Source organism: Magnolia sinica, chromosome 3 (genome assembly GCF_029962835.1).
Source record: "Magnolia sinica isolate HGM2019 chromosome 3, MsV1, whole genome shotgun sequence".
NCBI lineage: Eukaryota > Viridiplantae > Streptophyta > Magnoliopsida > Magnoliales > Magnoliaceae > Magnolia > Magnolia sinica.
In genome coordinates, this window is record NC_080575.1 from 123,480,488 (window position 1) to 123,501,072 (window position 20,585).

The 20,585-nt window shown below is 40.3% G+C and overlaps 1 protein-coding gene across 4 annotated transcripts; it reads right to left on the reverse strand.

The window, feature by feature from the left end:
• Positions 1–800: 800 nt before the first annotated feature.
• LOC131241108 (uncharacterized) lies at positions 801–17,444 on the reverse strand. Of its 4 annotated transcripts, none has more exons than XM_058239777.1 (8): positions 16,929–17,444; positions 10,063–10,266; positions 9,427–9,918; positions 7,531–7,641; positions 7,197–7,385; positions 4,890–5,186; positions 1,313–1,433; positions 801–1,225 (listed from the first exon to the last, which is right to left on the reverse strand). In XM_058239777.1, the coding sequence occupies exons 1-8, from the start codon at positions 17,376–17,378 to the stop codon at positions 1,113–1,115; spliced, it is 1,977 nt and encodes a 658-aa protein (XP_058095760.1). In that variant the 5' UTR covers positions 17,379–17,444; the 3' UTR covers positions 801–1,112. The 4 variants fall into 4 exon arrangements, with proteins under 4 accessions (XP_058095760.1, XP_058095759.1, XP_058095761.1 ...); XM_058239776.1 differs by having other exon boundaries at positions 9,427–9,921; XM_058239778.1 differs by having other exon boundaries at positions 9,427–9,921; positions 10,063–10,331; positions 16,929–17,067.
• Positions 17,445–20,585: the final 3,141 nt, after the last annotated feature.

The window sequence follows — 20,585 nt, forward strand, 5'->3', positions numbered from 1 at the left end:
GAACAGGTGCATGTTGCCCACATGACATATATGGAGTACTGAAGTTGAATTGTGGCACATGTGACATGAGATACTTCATATTGTAGCATGTGGCATAAAAAACATCAACACATTTGACGACATGTGAGCACTTAAGCTAGAGGATAGCACTTGTGCACATTTCTACATATAACATATAACATATATGAAGCAATTGAAAATGGACAAAGGCATATGCCACATTGGCATGCTTGGTGCAGTGGGCATGAATTGCCTCTTAACCTGGTTAACAAGGGCCCCTGTAACCCTTGCCATTGAAAAGGCACCACGTGCATATTAGATGTGGGGTCTGTAGTGAAAAGCAAAGATTTTCCTAATATGAAATAATGACACTACGCTTTAAGATTTTAAGGCTTGCATTTTACACATGCCCATGCCGTTGGCAATGTCCAATGTCCATCTTCGTGCCATTATAAAGACTGCCAAATATGGGGTACAAGGACCAAATGGCATGTTGGCACATGTGATTTTGTAATGGCATTGTTCAAATAACATAACTTGTAATGCAATTGTCCATCTTGGTGCAAGATTGCCAAATGTGGGGGTTACAAGGATCAAATGGCATGTTAGCACATGTAGCATTGTAACAACGTTAACCAAATTTCATAATTTGTAATGGCAATATCCATCTTCGTGCCATGACAAGGATTGCCAAATGTGGGGGTTACAGTGCATGTGATGTTGTAACTGCAATGTCCAAATCTCATATCTTATAATGTCAATGCCCATCTTCGGAAAAAAAAAACCCTTAACAAACAAAGGAAAGTTTCATGGGAAATGGTGTTTCCTTTCCCTTCCTTTCAATGAATTAAAACACGCCCTACATAACAAGTATAACAATATCATTCCCAATTTCACATTAGAATACCGTGTCTTCATGCAATATGGAGACTACTGTAGGGAACTGAAAATAGAATAGCATGAAGAATGACTTGCTTCGCCGTTTGCTGGGAATTCTTAACCATCTGTCAGCCCAAGAAGGAAAACAAAAAGAAAAGAAAGGAACTTTGAACAACAAAAGGTCATATTTTGGAATATCAAATAACATTTTCCTGCTTACAGTCTGTGCACAGTCACAGAACAGGCCTCACCAATGCAAACTGGAATTGGGGGTTTATTGACATCAACAGCTCTAATTGAATGGCATCATTTGGTTGATGGATCGTGATGCCAGGTTCTAGAAAACCTGCTCAGAAAAATCGGGTGAGCTGAGAATCATATTTTGGTTATGTTCTGAAAATTGAGTAATGGAAACGAGCTTTGGGCTTTTTACCTGGGGAAAGCTTCCGCCCCTTGTAAAGAGCCTTTGCCAGAGGATTGCTAGCCCAATGATTAACAGCTATGCGGCTCGTGGGCTGAAACCCAATCACCTCCCCATCTCTTGACAAAACCACCTGAATGGCCGCGTGAAGCAGTGAGCAAGTAAATCAACACTGTAATAAGTTTCTTTATCAGTGCAGTGTATGAGAATGTGAAAGCCACAAAGTTATTATTATGACGAGCAGCATTCTCTATTAGTAGCAAATAGGGCTGTTGGCATGGAACAGGATTCGTGTAGTTGATCCCAAGTAGTTGGGATACAGCTTAATGATGATGAAATATGCTACTAATGCTACTATGAACTCGGTGTGGATAGTGGCTCCCTATCTACTGCAACTTTTTGGTAGAACGGTGCATTGTAAAAAATGCTAGATGTGAAACAAAAGTCCAAAATATCAAAATGCATATGAGCATGGATGTGGGAATGCATTTGTTCTTTGGAACAAGTGAGAGGTTAAAAATGCATTACATATAAGGAAGATCAGAGAACTTGAAACTTAGAAGTATCAAAGATCCCACGAGGAAGAACCCTCTAATTCATAATGTCCGCACGATGACTTGCATGTTCGTTTTCTTCATAGCATGCTTGAGAAATAAAAATACGTAAGAACTTACCTAGTAATCAAAAGTATCCAAGGGAGTAAGGTGAACCTCCAAGCTTCCACTTTCTTTTCTGGGGAAAGTCTATTGTTTTTATGAGGGGTTCATTACAGGATACAAAGTTACAAACATCCAAGTCGAAAAGGAAAGCATTGTCTGTAATGATGAAAGGATTGAAAAAAACATTCAATGCTAAGTCTTCAATCTCTTTCATATGCCTTCTCCAGAATGACAAGACTACACCTACTACGCAGCCATCCCCAATCCTATTTCACTTCTTGCTATGAGAATGGACCGAGTATACCTGGCTCGAGTTTGCCAAGAGGGGCATGGCATGTCCAAAGTTCCTGAGATAATCATACTAGTCAAAGATTCTCTTCATGGAGGCTAACCATGGAAAGAAATTCTAGGTTTCCATGACCAAAGGGAGGCTAACCACAAAAGGCAGTGCATTGGTATGATCAGGCCCTCTCAATTTGTCCTTTAGCTTGTCTTGGTCTTGTATTTTATAACCTTGGCATTGACGTCTCATCGATGTCTTTCTAATAAAATTCTGCCTCTCAGAAAATTGGTATGATTTCAAAGCAAAATTGGCTAACAACTATTTCCACTCCTGTACCCTCCATTTGGAGATATGTATACCCCTTTGAAGCTATTGCATTAATTCCATTGATCAGGACATTGATCCACATAGCAGCCTTTTTCACAACCAATATCCACCATTAGGAATAATCAAACTAGGTGCTGAGAAATTCTAGTGCAGGGAAGCTCTCATCTAGCACATAGCTATGATATTCTGTAGTGGCAGTGATTATGTGAGACAACCGATGATATAATTGTTGCATCAGCCTATTATACATGGATCCTTCAAATTGGAGTACCCAACTCAAACCCTCAATGATAAGGGATCCCCTCACTCCCTCCCCTCATCAGCCTATGATCCATGGATCCTTCAAATTTGAGTGCCCAGCTCGGACCCCCAGTGGTAAGGGCTCCCTGTCGATTTCCAAGATTTGAACTTTAGACCTGCTAGCAACTTGGAATTTAAAGTGAACTGTCACAGCTGTGTAACAAGCTCAACTGATGGACATGCTACCTTAAAAGGTCCTTATCCAGAAGGATGCTCTTTTGCATTCTTTTGTGTGATCTCATAGGCCAGATGGGCATCTAGTAATGTGGCATGTGACATGGCCTGGGTGGCCACAGCAGGTACACGGACCCTCCCTCTCTATCGTTGCCAGTGCTTTACCAGCCTGAATTCTTTATCAGAAGGGGTAGGGCAAAGATCAAAGGCTGCTGCCTTAGCTAGCTTGTAATGAGCTCTTGTTCTTTTTGAGAAATATATTCTTCCATATCTGTCACAAACTCCAAACGGTTTGGGTTCAATCCTCATGAAAGGTCCTGTAAAGGTTGTATTTCAGGCACTTTGAACTAAGAGCACTTTCTGAGCATTACTGAGGCAGCCCCACATCCCACTCTCCCTTCTCCATCCTACGCAATAAGTTCAAGGCATGCACCCCTTTTCAATTCAGGCACTCCAATCTTCTCCATAATAGAATCAATGATTGCAATGATCGGAATCACTTAACCACTAATGTTTATACTAGTTCTTTGGATTCAACCAGGGAAAAATGTAATTATCATTATCGAGTAGTGACCAATGGTATCCATACATTGAGAATAGGGTTCAGGGGACCTGTATTCATCATTGCTGGACATAATGCTTGCATGGGAACATAGGATGGCTAATTTGTGTAGAGCATGACAGTTGAGATGGCACAATATAGCTTTGGTTTTGAGACACTTTAAGACACATCAGGTTTCCAAGTACTTACCTAGTGCATATGCTCAGACAACAACAACATTTATTCAATTCTCTAAAACTGTCCTTCCTATAGACATGATGACCATGCCAAATCTCAAAGCCAGCCTTAAGATTTTATAGGAAAAATGGCACTACCATGTTGGAGATTCCAATCTCTCATCGCTCCTATTTCCTAATGCAGTGCAAATACTCAGCCAATACTATGACCACTTTGCCCCTGCCACATATATAAGCTTCTGCAAGGTGACCAAAACACCAGTGAACCATCATCTCAAGATCTTCGTTGAAAAAAATAATAATCTATGAGTGCAGCCAAATTTTCCCTTACTGCTTGCAGGTCACGCCAGAGTTCAGAAAAAGGCATCCATCTGTATTCCACTTGATGGCTTTCTATCAACTATCTTTTTGCTAAATTACCCTAGCGAGAATTTTTACACCCCACTGGACAACAAAAATCATTTTCACTTCAGGTAAGGAAGACACTGTAGAGGCCTCCATCTCTAGGAAATCCGTGATCCACCTTAGTGAATTAGTCAATAGGATTTTCAAGAAGTCCTGAACATGGCAGAACATATCCTCTAGAATGTTTAGCATCACTTGTTGGGATAGTGTGATAGCTGGAACAACATAATGGGTAGTGACCTAGCATGAGTGACTTAGCTCCGTCCAACAATGCATGTGTGTGTACCTAGATACGTATGTCTGGCGGATGGACCTGCTGTTTTGAGATAACCATGCATCTGAATTCTAGGATAGTAGGGTATTGGGAAGTCATGACCTGATTCACATACCAGATAACATGTCCATAATTTCATAATATTTCAACTGAATTGTCAACATATCAATACTATATCACTATAACATAAGCTAATCATGCTGATAAAAGTGCAGTGCACAGCCAATTTTATGAAAATGTCACGCTAAAAAGTTTCTCCAAACTTTGCCACAGTAATGACCTCAAGAATACAACCAGGTCATGAGCATAGTACCCAAAACGAAAGTACATTCAATCATTTTCTTTTTGAATGGAGCATTGTAAATATTCTTTTACAAGTTCTTTATGAAAAAAGAAGAAGACAAAAACAAAGAAATCCACTGAAATTACCTGATAACTGGCAATATCCTGTGCAGTTGCCATTTGCAGGTCTGAACCGCTATTATATGAGGATGCTACACTATCAGACAAGTCTGCATGAGTCGGGACATCACTAGCAGAGCTAGTTGTGGCGGCATCTCCACTGGTAGAAACAACACCATGAACAAGATCCACGTTGCTATCCCTCGTCAAATAACTTGGAAGTTCTCCAGTCCAGGCGCCAACATCTCTGTCAGTCATTACATCCCCATGCCAACCAAGGTCATCCTGAATCTTCTTGACAATCGAGATGCACAGAGCTTCCAACTTTCCATAAGATATCGATATTAGAAGAAAGAATAGGCCGATTGAAAAGGATAAGGAAAATGAATACGAAAAACAATAGCTTTGTCGTTGCTGAAACTTTGAAGAAAAACAAAATACAGTATTTGATTAATGTAGTGAAGCTGTAAATGAAAATTAAGAAGATTATGCATGGCATACCTGTGTGTGCTGGCATGTGTCTGCACAAGCAAACACATAAAAGTTCATGCAAATGTGTTTACATGCAACTGTTCAAATAATATATATACACAAAAGGACCCGTCATCACCACGTCACGGGGAGTGTTAATTGTTTAATTTGCAAGTGCCGATTAATGATTCAAAAGGACCCATCATCATGTAATGCTCAACTACCACCAACTCTAGTGAGAAATTCGAGCGCTAGATGATGAAAGTTAAGCGGAAGGCTGATTAATGTAGGGCAGATAGGAAAGAAGAAAAGGAGAAGAACGGATTTTTGTACACACACCTCATTCAAGAAATTGATTCTACAAGGTTTTCTACCTCAAATATTTTCTTCATAAATTCATACGTTTCTTTATTCAAGCACTGCACAACATATGGCACCTACATTTCATGTATCTATACATAACCCCAACCAAAACAAATCTACGAAAAATCTCAGCCCTTTATATGTCCTTTTCATGGACCGAACTCATTTTGTCCTCCCATCTCACCCCTGAATATTTAACCATATGTCTTGATCTTCATGGAAAGATTGTCCATCAATGCGTTGGTGTACACTTCACTGGTCTGCTCTTTGATCCACCTATATAGATCCATCGTCTTTGCCATCTTGCACCAGGTGATGTTAACAGTGGGTGGATCAATGAATGGGTAGATTTGCTTGTATAGCATTGAACTTATTGTCGACCCACCTGATGAGTGAGTTGAGCATATTTCTGCGTCACGTGATCTTCATGGTGGGGCCAACCTTTTCAGCAAGAACGATGCCACAAATACATGAGATACTGACACTAATCCACTGTTTACACAGAAATTTAGTCATGGGCTAGTTGTGTGTATGTATTATATATAGAGAACTGACCATCTATGGGTGCCTCACCACAAGGAGTGGTACGAGGCATTTTCAGCCCTTGGATGCATACAATAAAAAATTTTATCCCCCCCATTTATATACATCCAAGGGCTGTGGTCGGTTCTCACTATAAATACTCCAAACAAAACAGAACCTATCAAAAATATCAGTGATTGATTTTCTTCCTTAAAACCTAAAGATAATATAGTGCACTGTAGAATGCCACTGCAGCATTGCTGCACCCTGATACCATAGCATGTGTAGTAGCACATTCACTACATGCATATCACATGTGCCTCATTAGGTGGGCAAACAACCATCCAACCTGACCATGGCCTAATTGGGCCACATCGATTACGAACTAAATTGGATGACTGACAGCCAAAATCAAAAGTAAACTTGATTTTGCTGCTATGAACTCAAACACAGGGTATTCCCTCATTAAGTTTATTACAAATGCATACTGGTGCACATCTCTGCTAAACGATTTGTCAAATATAGACGTCCTTCACATGAATTATCTCTGTAAGTGGGGCAGAATGATATTAGAAGAAGAATCAAATGTATCAAGCAAATAAAATCCTTTTCTATACCCAGACATCTGATTTTCCAGTACTTGTTTCAGCCTTTGCATCAGACAGCGGCAGTCAAACTGTGCCGAAGTATAAGATATAAAAGCATCAAACCAACCCACAGAAAAAGACAACAATTTCTTTATTACTTCGCCTATGCATAAATCAGCTTTGGAAATTGACTGTCATAGTAGAATGATAAAGCACCATTTGAAACGCTTATAGAATCAGATCATGTAAGCATTCAACTCTGTTTTTCTAATAATTATATAGACGTTCAAGTTAAACCCTAGTAAATCCTGCAATTCAATAACCATTTATTTACACACGTTAACAAAGTTTAACATCCGGCTAAAGGAAAATGATGGAATTTTGGATGTACCTCGGGAGCTTCCACAGACTGATACTGACAGCCATCAATTTCAGATGAAGAAATTACATAATGGTCTGCTGGAGATTTTCTAGCCTTGAAGAGGTGAGGCTTACAAAGTTGAGCAAGAATACCAATGGCTACCAGAAAACATCCACCAGCAAATGTAATAGATAGCATTCGCAACGATGAAGAGCTCCTCTGCCACAAAATGAAACAGCCATCTAAAGATTAGATGCTGATGTTAACAATGCATATTTTTTCAATGTCATTATACAGGTTCCACTCATCACTCAATGCTCAGACCTTAAGAAGAAGAAGAAGAAGAAGAAGGGAACTTCAATACCTTACTCTTTGATAATTTTGAAATTTCTGAAACCAACCCAGATGAGAGCTGTTTGTTAGGGAGGGTGTACAGATCTTCATAATATAAATCCAGAATTTTAGCCAATCCAACCTGCAAAAATCATGAGTTAGCATTAAATCCAACAAACAACACATTAAGCTTTCATGAGACTTCAATCTTTTGAAATAGCATTTTATCTGCAAAAGAACCATGCAAAAGTTTATAAACTGAGCTGAAGTCTCTCATCAACACTTGTTCAAAATTCATAACATGATGCATAGCAGACAACAAATTTCCACCTTTGACCACTAAAAAGACAATGCTAGAATTCTTTTTTATAGGTTAAATAAAGGCCAACATTCTCTTGAATAGTTGCACAGTGCATGAAGCAAAGCAACAACAGACTTGGGTGTGGGAGTCGGGAAGTGTCTACTTCAAAATGTTATCAAGTATCAGCATCTAGGAAGTGGGAGCAGGAACAGGAATTTGAAGTGTGACTCAAAGTGGGAAGAGCACCTGGTTAGAACTCAGAAGAATCGTGCAACTAAGCCCTCTTCAAATAGTTACAATTTAAACAAGCCAATGCCCTATAAGATGACAGAGCTTAAACACTGCTGGAATGCAAGTAACAAAAATTTTGATATGGAGCCAGCATCATTTGATTCATCAACCTCAAGTTTAATTCTAGAACTCAAAAGAATGTATAAAACATGCAAACATGCAAAGAAGCAAACTGTTGTCATATAGCACATCATCGTATGTAATGGGCCAGACTCCATTTAAAATGGTGGTGACTACTCCTCACATGTGGCACTAATGCAAAACTATTCAGACCACGAGCCCCACTGTGTGGAGCATGTCTGCGAAATCATGCAGATCAATCAGCCAGCACATGCTCCACATATGTAGTTGAGAGGATTTGTGGTGTGCAACGCATGATGCTGGCAACTTTAAGGGAACATCTTGCCATCTTTAAATCATGATAGACGCCATTGGGAAGATCTGTTCTATTTGCCATCTAGAGAAAAATATCTACAACTCAAATAGTTTCTATACATAGTGGCATCCACAAGTTTACCTTTTCTTCCCATTTTCAAAGTGATATTGTCATCTTTTTTGGTTCACGCTGGTGTCAATTGTTTTGACAGAACCAGCAAGGTCTCCATAATCAACCCTGCTATTATTGAGGGGAAAAAAAAAAAAAAACAATGAAATGGAGGCAATCTTTGTAAATGTGTATTTCCTCATATGATTTGCAAGTCCAGGAGATCGTAAAGATTAGAACTATCAAAATATTATGTATGCCTTCTGAAGGAATGAAAAACAAGAAAGAAAAAGGGCATTGGGTAAACTACCAGTGCACTTTTTGAACAAATAAATATAGATTTCATTAAACAAAAAGAACCGCAGAGCGGGATAACAGATGCAACAGGAAAATCACTACACAATGCTTAAATGCAAGCCCATGCCTCCCGCTTAAACAAAATGTTGAACCAGAAACTGGCATTAACCCCCACCACTACACAATTCCTTCCAAACCAGATCAATAAGCCGGCCAGCAAATTCCACTGATTAAACCAACCATTACTTCCAAACCAAACTAATAGGGCATAATGTGAGTATCATAAATGTTTGCACCTTTTTCATCAATTCACCAAATAACAATTAGTGCAACCACTTAAGTAGATAATCCACAAAACACTTATAGCACAGATTTGTGTGCGTGTGATACCATCACAAAGCATTTCATGCACATCTTGTAAAATTTATAACATATGATGTCATTAAAAACCATTTTCTCCTAGAACATGTCTGATGCACATTATCGAGTCAGACGGGATTCCTGTTATGACATCAGTAACAAAGTCCAGGGGTGCAAGGAAAGAATAAATATACCATTTGGAAGTGGGTCAAAAGAACTTCCCACCTATTATCCGGAGATTTCTGCCAGCCCTCAAACTTTACGTTCTCAAACTTATCAGCATCAATTTGCAACCTATAAGAAGGTATGTACTCATTTGTCCAAGTACTAAATTCAGGACCACCAATTTTTTCCAGCCTTGAGTATGTTGGTGAGGCCCACCACCGATCCTTCGGTTTCTTTTCTCTAAGCCTATATATTCCCTTCACAAAATTGAAATTTTCTACCAGGTTCTCTGCATTTTCAACTATCTGATCTTGCGGGATTTTATATATGTGAACTGAAGAGTCTGATGATGTGGTCCTTTTTCGCTTCCGAAACCATGGAAACATTTTATATGAAGCCATACCTTGTGTGCTTTCAAGGAAATCTGTCTCAGTGCTTTCAAGAGAGCATAAGCAAACAGCCTCTGCAAGTGCAGAAAGAACACTTCCGTCTGACGAGCTCAGGGTGAAACATGCTGGGACCTGCTGATAGGAAAGGCATAAGAGAACTGAACCTATCAGTACCACGTGGTACCTGCAGGACAGACATATTGGTGTGATATTATGACAGGGCGTGCCATATATTGAAGCAAAGAAGCACATGAAAGAGAAAGAGTGTTATGTAACCTCTCTAGGATTAGCAAGATCCTCCATGTTTCTCTCTGTTCCTGGGCTGAATACTGCAAGCTCAAAACTCCAAAGATGTTGCAAAACTACTTGTCGGAAAGTCATCGCAAGTATATTTCTAGATGTGGTGCTTGATAGAATATCTGCAGTGAGAGTACTTCTCAGTTCCCTTGCTTTCTCCTTAACCCTTTTGGCTGGTAAAAACTGTCACAACAGTCTTTTAGCTTGTCAGAAAGCATTCATCATTTCATAGACACAGCCATTTGTTTCTGCAAATGGGAATGAACTTTTGAATGAAAGACTGAAGTTTAGCTAAATAAAACCATTTTCTGGAAATAAAAAATAAAAAATAAAAATAATGTAACCAGATTGTCCATAAAAAATTCTGCAGGAGAAAAATAAAATATGTTAATTTGTTTTAATTAATTAGATGAACTAACTAACATAGGGCCTGTTTGGTCCATGGGATTAAATGGTATGGAATTGTATTAGATGGGATTAACACCATTATTGCACAATGATTGCATGTCTAGAAATACCATTATATTTCGGCCATCCAATCCCCATGTTTGGGATAGAATTCTTGCTACGGGAAAAACACTGGATTAAGAAAAAATCATGTTTGGTGGACCATGGAATTGTAATCAACAAACGAAATTCACAACAGATGTTGGTTACTTGTACACGTATATAACTAGAATGTCACGTGTAAAAGGGCATATATGGATGGATGGCATGCACAATACACATGCATCAATGTGGGGCCCACGTGCAGTGGATTTCAAAATCCATTGGAAATTCTGCATGGGACCAAATGCAATTTCATCCCACCTAATCCCATCTAAGTCCACATACCAAACAGGCCCTTAAAGTGTCTTTCACAGTAGATTTATTGAAAACCCATGAACTTTGTAGTTTCAGAATGGTCATTTTTATTCTATAGCATGACGAATTTGCTAATCATTGTAAAATCATTATGGTGTGATTCCTGTAGTATGACAAACAGTTACAAAGCTGTAATTGCTTGAGTGCAACTACCAAAGAGGAGCAGGTGCAATAATGACCTATAGCCATAACAACAGATGGGCTACTATGAGGACATGAATGTAGCATCTGATATTCTAAAGGAAGGATTCTGTAAATGTAAGATGATTGATATTCAAAATTGACTTAGCCTAGTCAGAACTACCATTTTAGGCCCTGTTTGGTAGACGCCTAAAAATGAGTTCACTTCATTTTAGTTAACAGACATCATATATTAAAGCTATCAATCTCCAATACACAATTACTGCTAACATGAACTTACCATGTATTATAGATCAAGGTCTCTAATATATAACTACCATTAACTACAATGAGATTCACTCATTTTTAGCTGTCTACAAAACAGGGCCTTTGTAACCACAGTACCACCAATTATCACCTGTCAAACTTGTATAAATGGGACTACAACTTGAACAAAAGCATACTAGCTATAAAGTAAGGTTTGGGTAGAGAAGCATAAATTTGAAATGAGTTTGATACTGTATGTATGATGGGGACATCTCGCGCATACGTGCATGCACGGTGCCTCACCTACGCACGTACACACAGAGTAGGAGGGCCCCACCATCGATCTGTCTCGATGACGACGTCCAGGGAGGGCCTCTTACCCAGAAGACGAAGTTTGGTTCAAAAGATTGGGCCCGATAATCAAGAAATGCCCACCATGAGATCTCATGTTCGTGGCCCACTCGTCGGATTGATTTCATATTTTAGGTTTTGCTTATTGTTATTATTTAGAACATTGTGAACGCTTTAGATTTCTCTGTTTGGGTTTTATTTTAGTTTACTTCATCGCCAAGTAATAGGTTGCGCACATGGTGCGAGTTTTGGGGTATAGGATTTTTCCTATAAATAGGCACCCCTTGTAGTTCTTCTGATTCATTAAAGTTAATAAAAAAATTCCTGCTTCATTTTTCTGCTCTCTTCGTGAGTTGTGTAAGAATTCAAAAGTGAGTGCGAAGCCCTCCCCTTTCGAAGGGCTAACTACCGTGGCGCGAAGCCACATCGATTCCGATTCACCTCCATCCTCCATCATCTTTTTTTCCATCTTTCCCCACCATCAGTACTTCGAATTCGTCCTTTTGTTGCATCAGATTTCTTCATTACAGCAGGTTTCTAGATTTCGGCCCGTAGGTGAGCTGAAACTTCGGCGGAACACCACGCACAAACCGTACATTGGATCGAGCTAAGATTTGGGGGTTTTAGAGACCATCCCTGGCCAACCAGGGCCAAGGTGGCCTTTTTTTGAATAGTGGGCCCCACACACGTGCGGCCGGGATCACGCGCACGTCCGTCTGGCCATTGTTGCTGTCCACACGCGGGATTGTCTTTTGGCTCAAGTTTTTATCCTCTTTTATCCTCTCATAGCCGTTTTTCATGAATCCTAGCCCTGGATTACGTTTTCCCTAAGTTATTTGTCAATTTTCTTACCCTAGGGTTTCCCGAATTGGAATTTCTGAATCCCTTAGATTAGGGATTGATTACTATGCATGCATGGATGATTATTTCTTATCTTTGAGTATTGTTTGGTTCATAATTTTTATTGATCCAGCCCTATCATTTGTAGGCTTGGACCCGCATAGATTCCCCTTAATTGAATGTTTGGACTTTTATGTGGGATATGGAATTTGTGTAATTGTTTCTGAACTAACGTGATCTTAAGCCTGAAATCTCGCAAATCATATTTAATTTTCATGTCCTGCATCAAATTTGGTATCAGAGCCTAGGGTTCTTGTAGGGGAATCCATCACATATTTAGGGTTTAGTTTATTTGAGTCATTCATGCATCCAACCTATCATATATAGCTGCTAGAAAACCATAGTCCCTGATATATATATAGCTGAATTTTCGTAATGGTGTGTAGTCTCCTTCATATAAAGTCTCATAGGGTCATTTAGTTTTTAGACGCATATAGTCGTCATAGAAAGTCCTTAGGTTGAGTTAGCCAGTGTATGCCCACATGTACGGGTCATGGTTTTGGCTTGCACCCTACACTAGACATGGAGCAACTGCTAGAGTCAATGAACAAGTTATCTCAGCAAATTGAGTACTTGTGTAAGTGCTATGAACAATATATAGACCAACGCTTTGATCAATTTGATGGGCGCATTACCCAACTAAAGGCCTCTGCCAGGACAAATCCCAGCATTAGGGTAAATGTCTAATCTCAGGCAATTGGCCAGGAAGATAGACCAATGAATGGAGGTGGCCAAAGAATCAGTCATGGGCATGCACCTGTGCACCCACCCCAATAGGGGCATCAAGACCACTATTTTGAGTGGCACAACACGTACGGCCTTGTGGCTAGAGAGAGTGCCCCAGAGGCTACTATAAAGTTACCCACTAAGGCCATTCCGATAGTATATGAGTTTCGTGATGTCTTACCTGATGATCTACCGGATGAGTCTCCCCCTAAGAGGGATATAGAGCACACCAAAACATGGGACACCGTGATACCTACAGTCGAGTTTGTGTTTAATAGTTCTGTCGATAGGTCCACAGGTCTCAGTCCTTATGAAGTCATTACTGGTTATAAACCTGAGAAATCTATTGATCTTGTCCATATGTCAGTCCCATAGGCCGTCAGAGCCTGCAGAGTCTTTTGTGCATCACATTCATTCATGGCATCAAGAAATCAAGCAGAAGATCACTACTAGTAATGAAAATTACAAATTTTCTGCAGACCAGCATAAATGTTTCAAAGAATTTAATGTAAGGGACTCTGTGATGCTCCGCATCAGACCCGAGCGGTATCCTCCGGGGGCCGTTTGTAAGTTACACGCGCGTAGTGCTGGACTTGTCAAAATTATAAAACGAAACGGTTTCAATGTGTATGTGGCAAATTTTCCACCCTCCATGGGAATTAGTTCCACATTCAATGTGGAAGATCTAGTTGCATTTCAAGGGGTCATTGATGCATTGTCTAGCTTTTCGCCTAACCATACTGATTCATCAGACCTTTCCATTGATCCATGGCCCCCTCTCGACCCATTTTCCCAACCTCTACCTCTCATACCTATCTGTCCCGACCCATCTTCCCAGTTATTACATCTCATATCTACCCCTCCCGACCCATTTTTCCAACCTCTACCTCCCATACCTATCTCTCCTGACCCATTTTTCTAGCCTCTACCTCCCATACCTACCTGTCCTGACCCATCTTCTCAGCTTCTACATCCTATACCTACCTTTCTAGACCCATTTTTCCAGCCTCTACGTCCTATACCTACCCGTCCCGACCCATTTTTCCAGCCTCTACCTCTCATACCTAACCATCCCAACCCATTTTCTCAGCCTCTACCTCCCATACCTATTCTTCCTGACATTTCTTCTCAGCCACTCCCTCCTATACCTAACCTTCACACACTCAGAGAGGAAATAGAGAATATCCTGGACCATCAGATAGTTTTAACGTTGGACGGCAAGTTTCAGAAGTACCTGGTCAAGTGGAAGTCACGCTCAGCTTCAGACAACACGTGGCTCACTGCGAAGGAGCTTCAGAGACTTGATCTTGACGTCCTGGAGTGATTCATGAGTTTTATTTCGCCAGTGGTGAAATCTTCGCAGCCGAAGAGAATTGATGGGGACATCTCGTGCATACGTGCACGCACGCCGCCTCACCTACGCACGTACGCACGGAGTAGGAGGGCCCCACCATCGATCTGTCTCGATGACGACGTCCAGGGAGGGCCTCCTACCTAGAAGACGAAGTTTGGTTCAAAAGATTGGACCCGATAATCAAGAAAAACACATCATGGAATCTCATGATCATGGCCCACTCGTCGGATTGATTTCATATTTTAGGTTTTGCTTATTGTTATTATTTAGAACATTGTGAACACTTTAGATTTCTCTATTTGATTTTTATTTTAGTTTACTTCATCGCCAAGTAATATGTTGCGCACATGGTGCGAGTTTTGGGGTATAGGATTTTCCCTATAAATAGGCACCCCTTGTAGTTCTTTTGATTTATTGAAGTTAATAAAAAAAATTTTGCTTTATTTTTCTGCTCTCTTTGTGAATTGTGGAAGAATTCAAAAGTAGGTGCGAAGCCCTCCCTTTTCGAAGGGCTAATTACCGTGGTGCGAAGCCACATCGATTCCAATTCGCCCCCATCCTCCATCATCTTTTTTTCCGTCTTCCCCTACCATCCTTATTTCGAATTCGTCCTTTTGTTGCATCAGATTTCTTCATTACAGTGGATTTCCAGATTTCGGCCTGCAAGCGAGCTGAAACTTCGACGGAGCACCACGCACAAACCGTACATTGGATCGAGCTGAGATTTGAGGGTTTTAGATACCATCCCTGGCCGACTAGGGACAAGGTGGCCTTTTTCTGAATAGTGGGCCCCACACACGTGCGGCCGGGATCACACGCACGTTCGTCTGGCCATTGTTGTTGTCTACACGCGGGATCATCTTTTGGCTCAGGTTTTTATCCTCTTTTATCCTCTCATAGCCGTTTTTCATGAATCCTAATCCTAGATTACGTTTTCCCTAAGTTATTTACCAATTTTCTTACCCTAGGGTTCCCCGAATTGGAATTTCTGAATCCCTTGGATTAGGGACTGATTACTATGCATACATGGATGATTATTTTTTATCCTTGAGTATTGTTTGGTTCATAATTTTTATTAATCCAGCTCTATCATGAATAGGCCTGGACCCGCATAGATTCTCCTTAATTGAATGTTTGGACTTTCATGTGGGATATGAAATTTATGTAATTGTTTCTGAACTAACGTGATCTTAAGCCTGAAATCTCGCATATCATATTTAATGTTCATGTCCTGCATCAATGTATGGCTAGACATGTATTGTATTTTACGAATACCATGACATAAAATCCAAAGCCCTGGAAATAAAAGACTGTTCTTACGGCTCATCCATCAAATAAAACCAGGGAAATCTTCCACCGCCCGGAACCAATCATGAAAGATATCCAACATCATTTCCCCGATCATTGTCATGACATGTTCTTGACCTGCCAAATGCTAACCCCAACCTACTAGAACCAAGATAGGACAATTGGAAAAAAAGAAAAAGAAGTTTAAAAAAAAAAAAGACAGTGGCAGAACCAGGAAGCATTCACTAACTTCCACAAAAAAGGATTTGACATCAATTCCTATCATTTAGCAGTACCCCATGAGCCCTGTTAGGTGCAGTTGTGGCACTGCACCTGCATTATTAGTCATGTGGAGTCATGTGTGCCAATATACCACGCATCTATGGGATCCTCATCCAATCCACTTATTAGGCAGGCCCATACTCGTTTCGATGTGGCCAGTCAAGCAATAATCACGTGGACCACACATGTACATGAGAAACAGGAAGTGAAAAATAGAGTTACCGACTGTAAGTACTGAATGCACATTTGGCCTACTAGATGAGTGGACCATCATAAATTTGTGCCTGGCCTTCACACGGACTAGCCACCCAATGAGCAGCCTGGATCCCTTGTGCCATGTTCGCAAGTTTCATCCATAAGTCCCCTGGGGGAAGGACTCTGCAACATTTCTCTTACCCAGTATAATTTCCTAACTTAAGATGCAATCCTTTGTATCAGGGGCGTTTGGCCATATAAGTGAACTGGATTGCAAAAGTCCAACACGGAAGTAAAGAAACAAATTGAAGTTCAATTCGATACTGCATCCAAACATGTCCTTACAGAACATTCTACAGTCCCCAAGCCTAGCATTTCAGTTAAATTACACATGCTAGAACACGAAACACGTTAGAGTAATTCATAGCAGAAGCGAAAGAAGGCATCAATGAGATGAAATTCTATCTATTTCCAAAAGGTAGAATATTAAAATGCTGACCAGTCTGGTAGAGACCGTGCTGCGCTCGTCGGAGTTCCCGGGGAAAACCGTCTCCACAACCATCGTGGACATGCCGGATGCGATGTGCTCCTCCGCGGCATCGCCGCCATCGGCGGCAGCCGCTGTTAGGGCTTGTTCGAAACGGACGTCTCCGATGACAGTCAGCCGGGCCAGGTCGCTCTCATAGGACCGCACGCTGGGGAGATTCTTCACCTCCGCCTCGCCAATGGCACTGCCACCGTTGGATCCAGTGATGGAGTCGAGGATTTCCTGATCCGTGGTGGGAAGAGCATTGGGAGGCGGGCGGGCGGGAAAGGAGATGTATTTGGTGTGGGGTTTTGGGGGAGTTTTGGTAAATATAATGGAATTTATCAGGAGAGAAGGAGATTTAGGGGATAAAAAAGAGGGGCGAATGAAGGATGGTGTTCGAGGGTATTGCAAGAAGGCCATGAGAGAGAGAGAGAGAGAGAGAGAGAGAGACCTTTCCCTGTTTGCTTCTTTTCAGGGTTCGAAAGCACCGCTCTCACCCCCTCCTCGAGGAGGGATTTTATGGTACTCGAGATATGCACACTTCACTCGAGTTTTGAGTTTCTTCAACTTAGGCTCTTGATCTTGTGATCCAGACCGTTGAAACAGTCCGTCCACGATATATCCAACAGATAAACGGTCTCGATAACTTAAAAATGGTCCCTCCTAGACAAACTTTAAAGACAAATCATACACTTATGCGTCCTCATCGAAGTATGTTGTGAGAAAGCAGTGTGATGGTTTAGCTCATGCAATCCCTTGGCAGAAACGTAATCAAACCAAACCATCCAATTCGTGGGGCCCGCTTTTGATGGTCCACAAAGCAAGAGCTACACTTATGTCCTAACTGACTGACAGATGGACATCTAATGGACAGTTGAAGTGGGAAATTAGGAAACCTTCCGAATTTAAAATATAAATCGAAAGTTAGGAAGGCCCAATCAATATGAATTACGTGTTATGATCTATCTACAGTGTGTCCCATGATTTGGACGGTTCAATATGAGTTAGGTATATGCCAACATGTCTGCTTGCATGTGTGTTAAGCATCATATCCTACCAAATTATCCAGTATCCACACAAGTGGGACCGTCCAATTCTTGTGGCTTGAAATGGATGGCCCTTGGTATAGATGAACTGTTCAATCATGGGCCTAAAATGAGCTGCGAAAACGAATGGACAGAGTGGATAAAACAAATACATTGAGGTGGGCCCCACAGGGTCTTCACACCACGGAGCTGCTTGGTTAATTGGGCCATGGTGGAAAATAGAAAGTCACTGTTCAAATGATGTCAACCGTCCAATTGGCAACCTAAAATTGGATTGTAGATAAGAATGTTGGCAGTGTTGGACGTGAGAAAATACCAACCGAATGGGTGAGATTGACAAATCCACACCCGTTTCAGAGGGGATTGATATCCAAAAACCCTACCCGTTTGATAGGTACATTATTTCTTTTCTGCTCGGAGAATCTTTTAGAAGCCACTAATGGAATGGATATTTAGACGACTGTTACATTGTATTACCCGAACAAGAAAAAAGGAGTGTATAAACCATTGAGGGTGGGTGGCTGTGTATATTCAATGCAAGTGAAACGTTTATATACAATTTTGCAAAGAAACTTTTGCACAATGCTTTCTTTCCTGCCAACCTGCTTGCTAGTTTATGACATCCGAACGAATACTGAAGATGGGACATTTCATAAAGATTGCATGGGACAAAGAGCGTGATGGTCCATTCATCAAGTGGGCTACACCAACGAAATTCGAAGTTAACGGACAATCAATGTCCCACTCAAAATACGTTTGGGCCACCTAAGAAGTGGTTTGTTTCAATTTTACTCCAGGTGATCTTGATCTTCGTGGTGTGGCCTATTATTATCATGTCTTGGATGGTCCACAAATTGCACATTCCAGAAAATTAAAAAGAAAGTTTTATATAAAGTTTTCACGCAATACAGTAGGTAAGCATTTCTTGTTTTGCAACCTAAGTGATAGGATTTTGCCCCCATTGCACTGTACAATATGTTTTTCTTTGAATCTAAATATAAAATCTCAATCTCAAGATTTTTTAAATATGATTATGTATAATTTTTAGAATCAAAGAACTAACTTAAGGCACCGACGCACCATGTACCATGCTTCAATGGTAAACTCCCCAAACTTTCAACCAGAGGTCATGGGTTCGTGTACTCATTGTTGTGCGAGTGCGTGAGTGTATGTGTGGAGGTGTTTAGAGCTTTCCTTGTTGGACATGTATGAACCAGTGACTACTGATGGAAGCCCTACCAATTAAAATCATAACCCTTACACAACCTCAGGTTTACGGATTAACCATAATTCATGCATCATCAAGTCTTAATTTTAAGATCACAATCCATGCTAATGAGTCCTCATATTGTTTACTTGATCCCAATATACCAATGTAAATGGCTAAAAGTCTAAATACAGATTCTTTATTCATAGCAAACTCACACTCCTATGCAGGGTAAGAACTGGACCTAAATCGATACCAAGTTAGCTTTCGATGATGGTGATTGTCTTTCATGATCTAAGTTAGTCCCCTCATAAAAGATAATTGTACATCTCATAAATTGATATTCATATGTGTGTCCTATGTACCTACAACGATCATGGTAATAAGATATTGAGATTTGTAGACCACGACTTTCTTAGATCAATAATTCTCATGTCCAATTTCAAGTTCTAAAGACTATCAGAGGAATCACTTCTCAACAAACCTATAATGAAGATTCAAGATAACACTACACACTAAAGATCAATAGGATGTCTACCAAGAATTCATGATCATCATGATTTACAATTAAGATTGCCTCAATCACATTCATAAGGTTAATGGATTAGAGATCACATTGGTTTTATTGGGCACTAACTTCAATTATAACATCGGGCAATGTACGGCCATTGTAAATCCTACATGTATTTTTGAATATAATTAATATATAAACTATTATAAGAGTTCATTATGCCTGTGACGCACAAGTCACCTCATTAGAACTCGCACGACGAGGTTACCTAATGATTTAAAATCTAAAGTCCATTAGACATAACTTTATACCACAAAATCCAAACTATAAATTATTCTAGTCATTAGGCCATCCCAGCATCTATCCAATGCAAGCACGTGTGCTGATACAACACGTGTAAAATCCCAATTCTGCTAGAGCTGATCATCATCATCATTCAGACATATCTCAATTAATTGGAGCTAGCCACATGAATCCATTTCAACTATATTATTTTGTTAAGGGCCATAACTTTAGTTAGATTGTGCATTGTCAAGTCTTTTTTACTATCTTATGTGATATCTTTTTCACATTTAATCAGCTAGTTCTTAGCCATTAGTATATGTGATTAAACCATCCAAGTTTTCTTTTACTTATTTTATTAATATTACTTATTATTGTTATTATTTAGTTTACTCAAACATATTTGTTATAGGAGAATTTGAGCCGACCCCAAGTGAAGTAAGTTCGGCTCGGCTAGTTAAGCGGCTACGCCGAGGAAGGGTGGATGGCAGAGCAAGACAAGCCGACCCGCAATCTAGTATTAGGCCTGCTACTCCGACTAAGTCCAGACGACCAGTATCCCACTTTCAAGTTTTTTCATA

Excerpts from the sequence above, each read along its gene's own strand:
- LOC131241108 (XM_058239776.1), bottom strand. The coding sequence starts at position 17,378 with ATGGCCTTCTTGCAATACCCTCGAACACCATCCTTCATTCGCCCCTCT. Across the intron at positions 7,386-7,530 it reads CAAAATTATCAAAGAGTAAG|AGGAGCTCTTCATCGTTGCG; the intron begins GTATTGAAGTTC and ends ATTTTGTGGCAG. Across the intron at positions 1,434-4,889 it reads AGGATATTGCCAGTTATCAG|GTGGTTTTGTCAAGAGATGG; the intron begins GTAATTTCAGTG and ends GCGGCCATTCAG.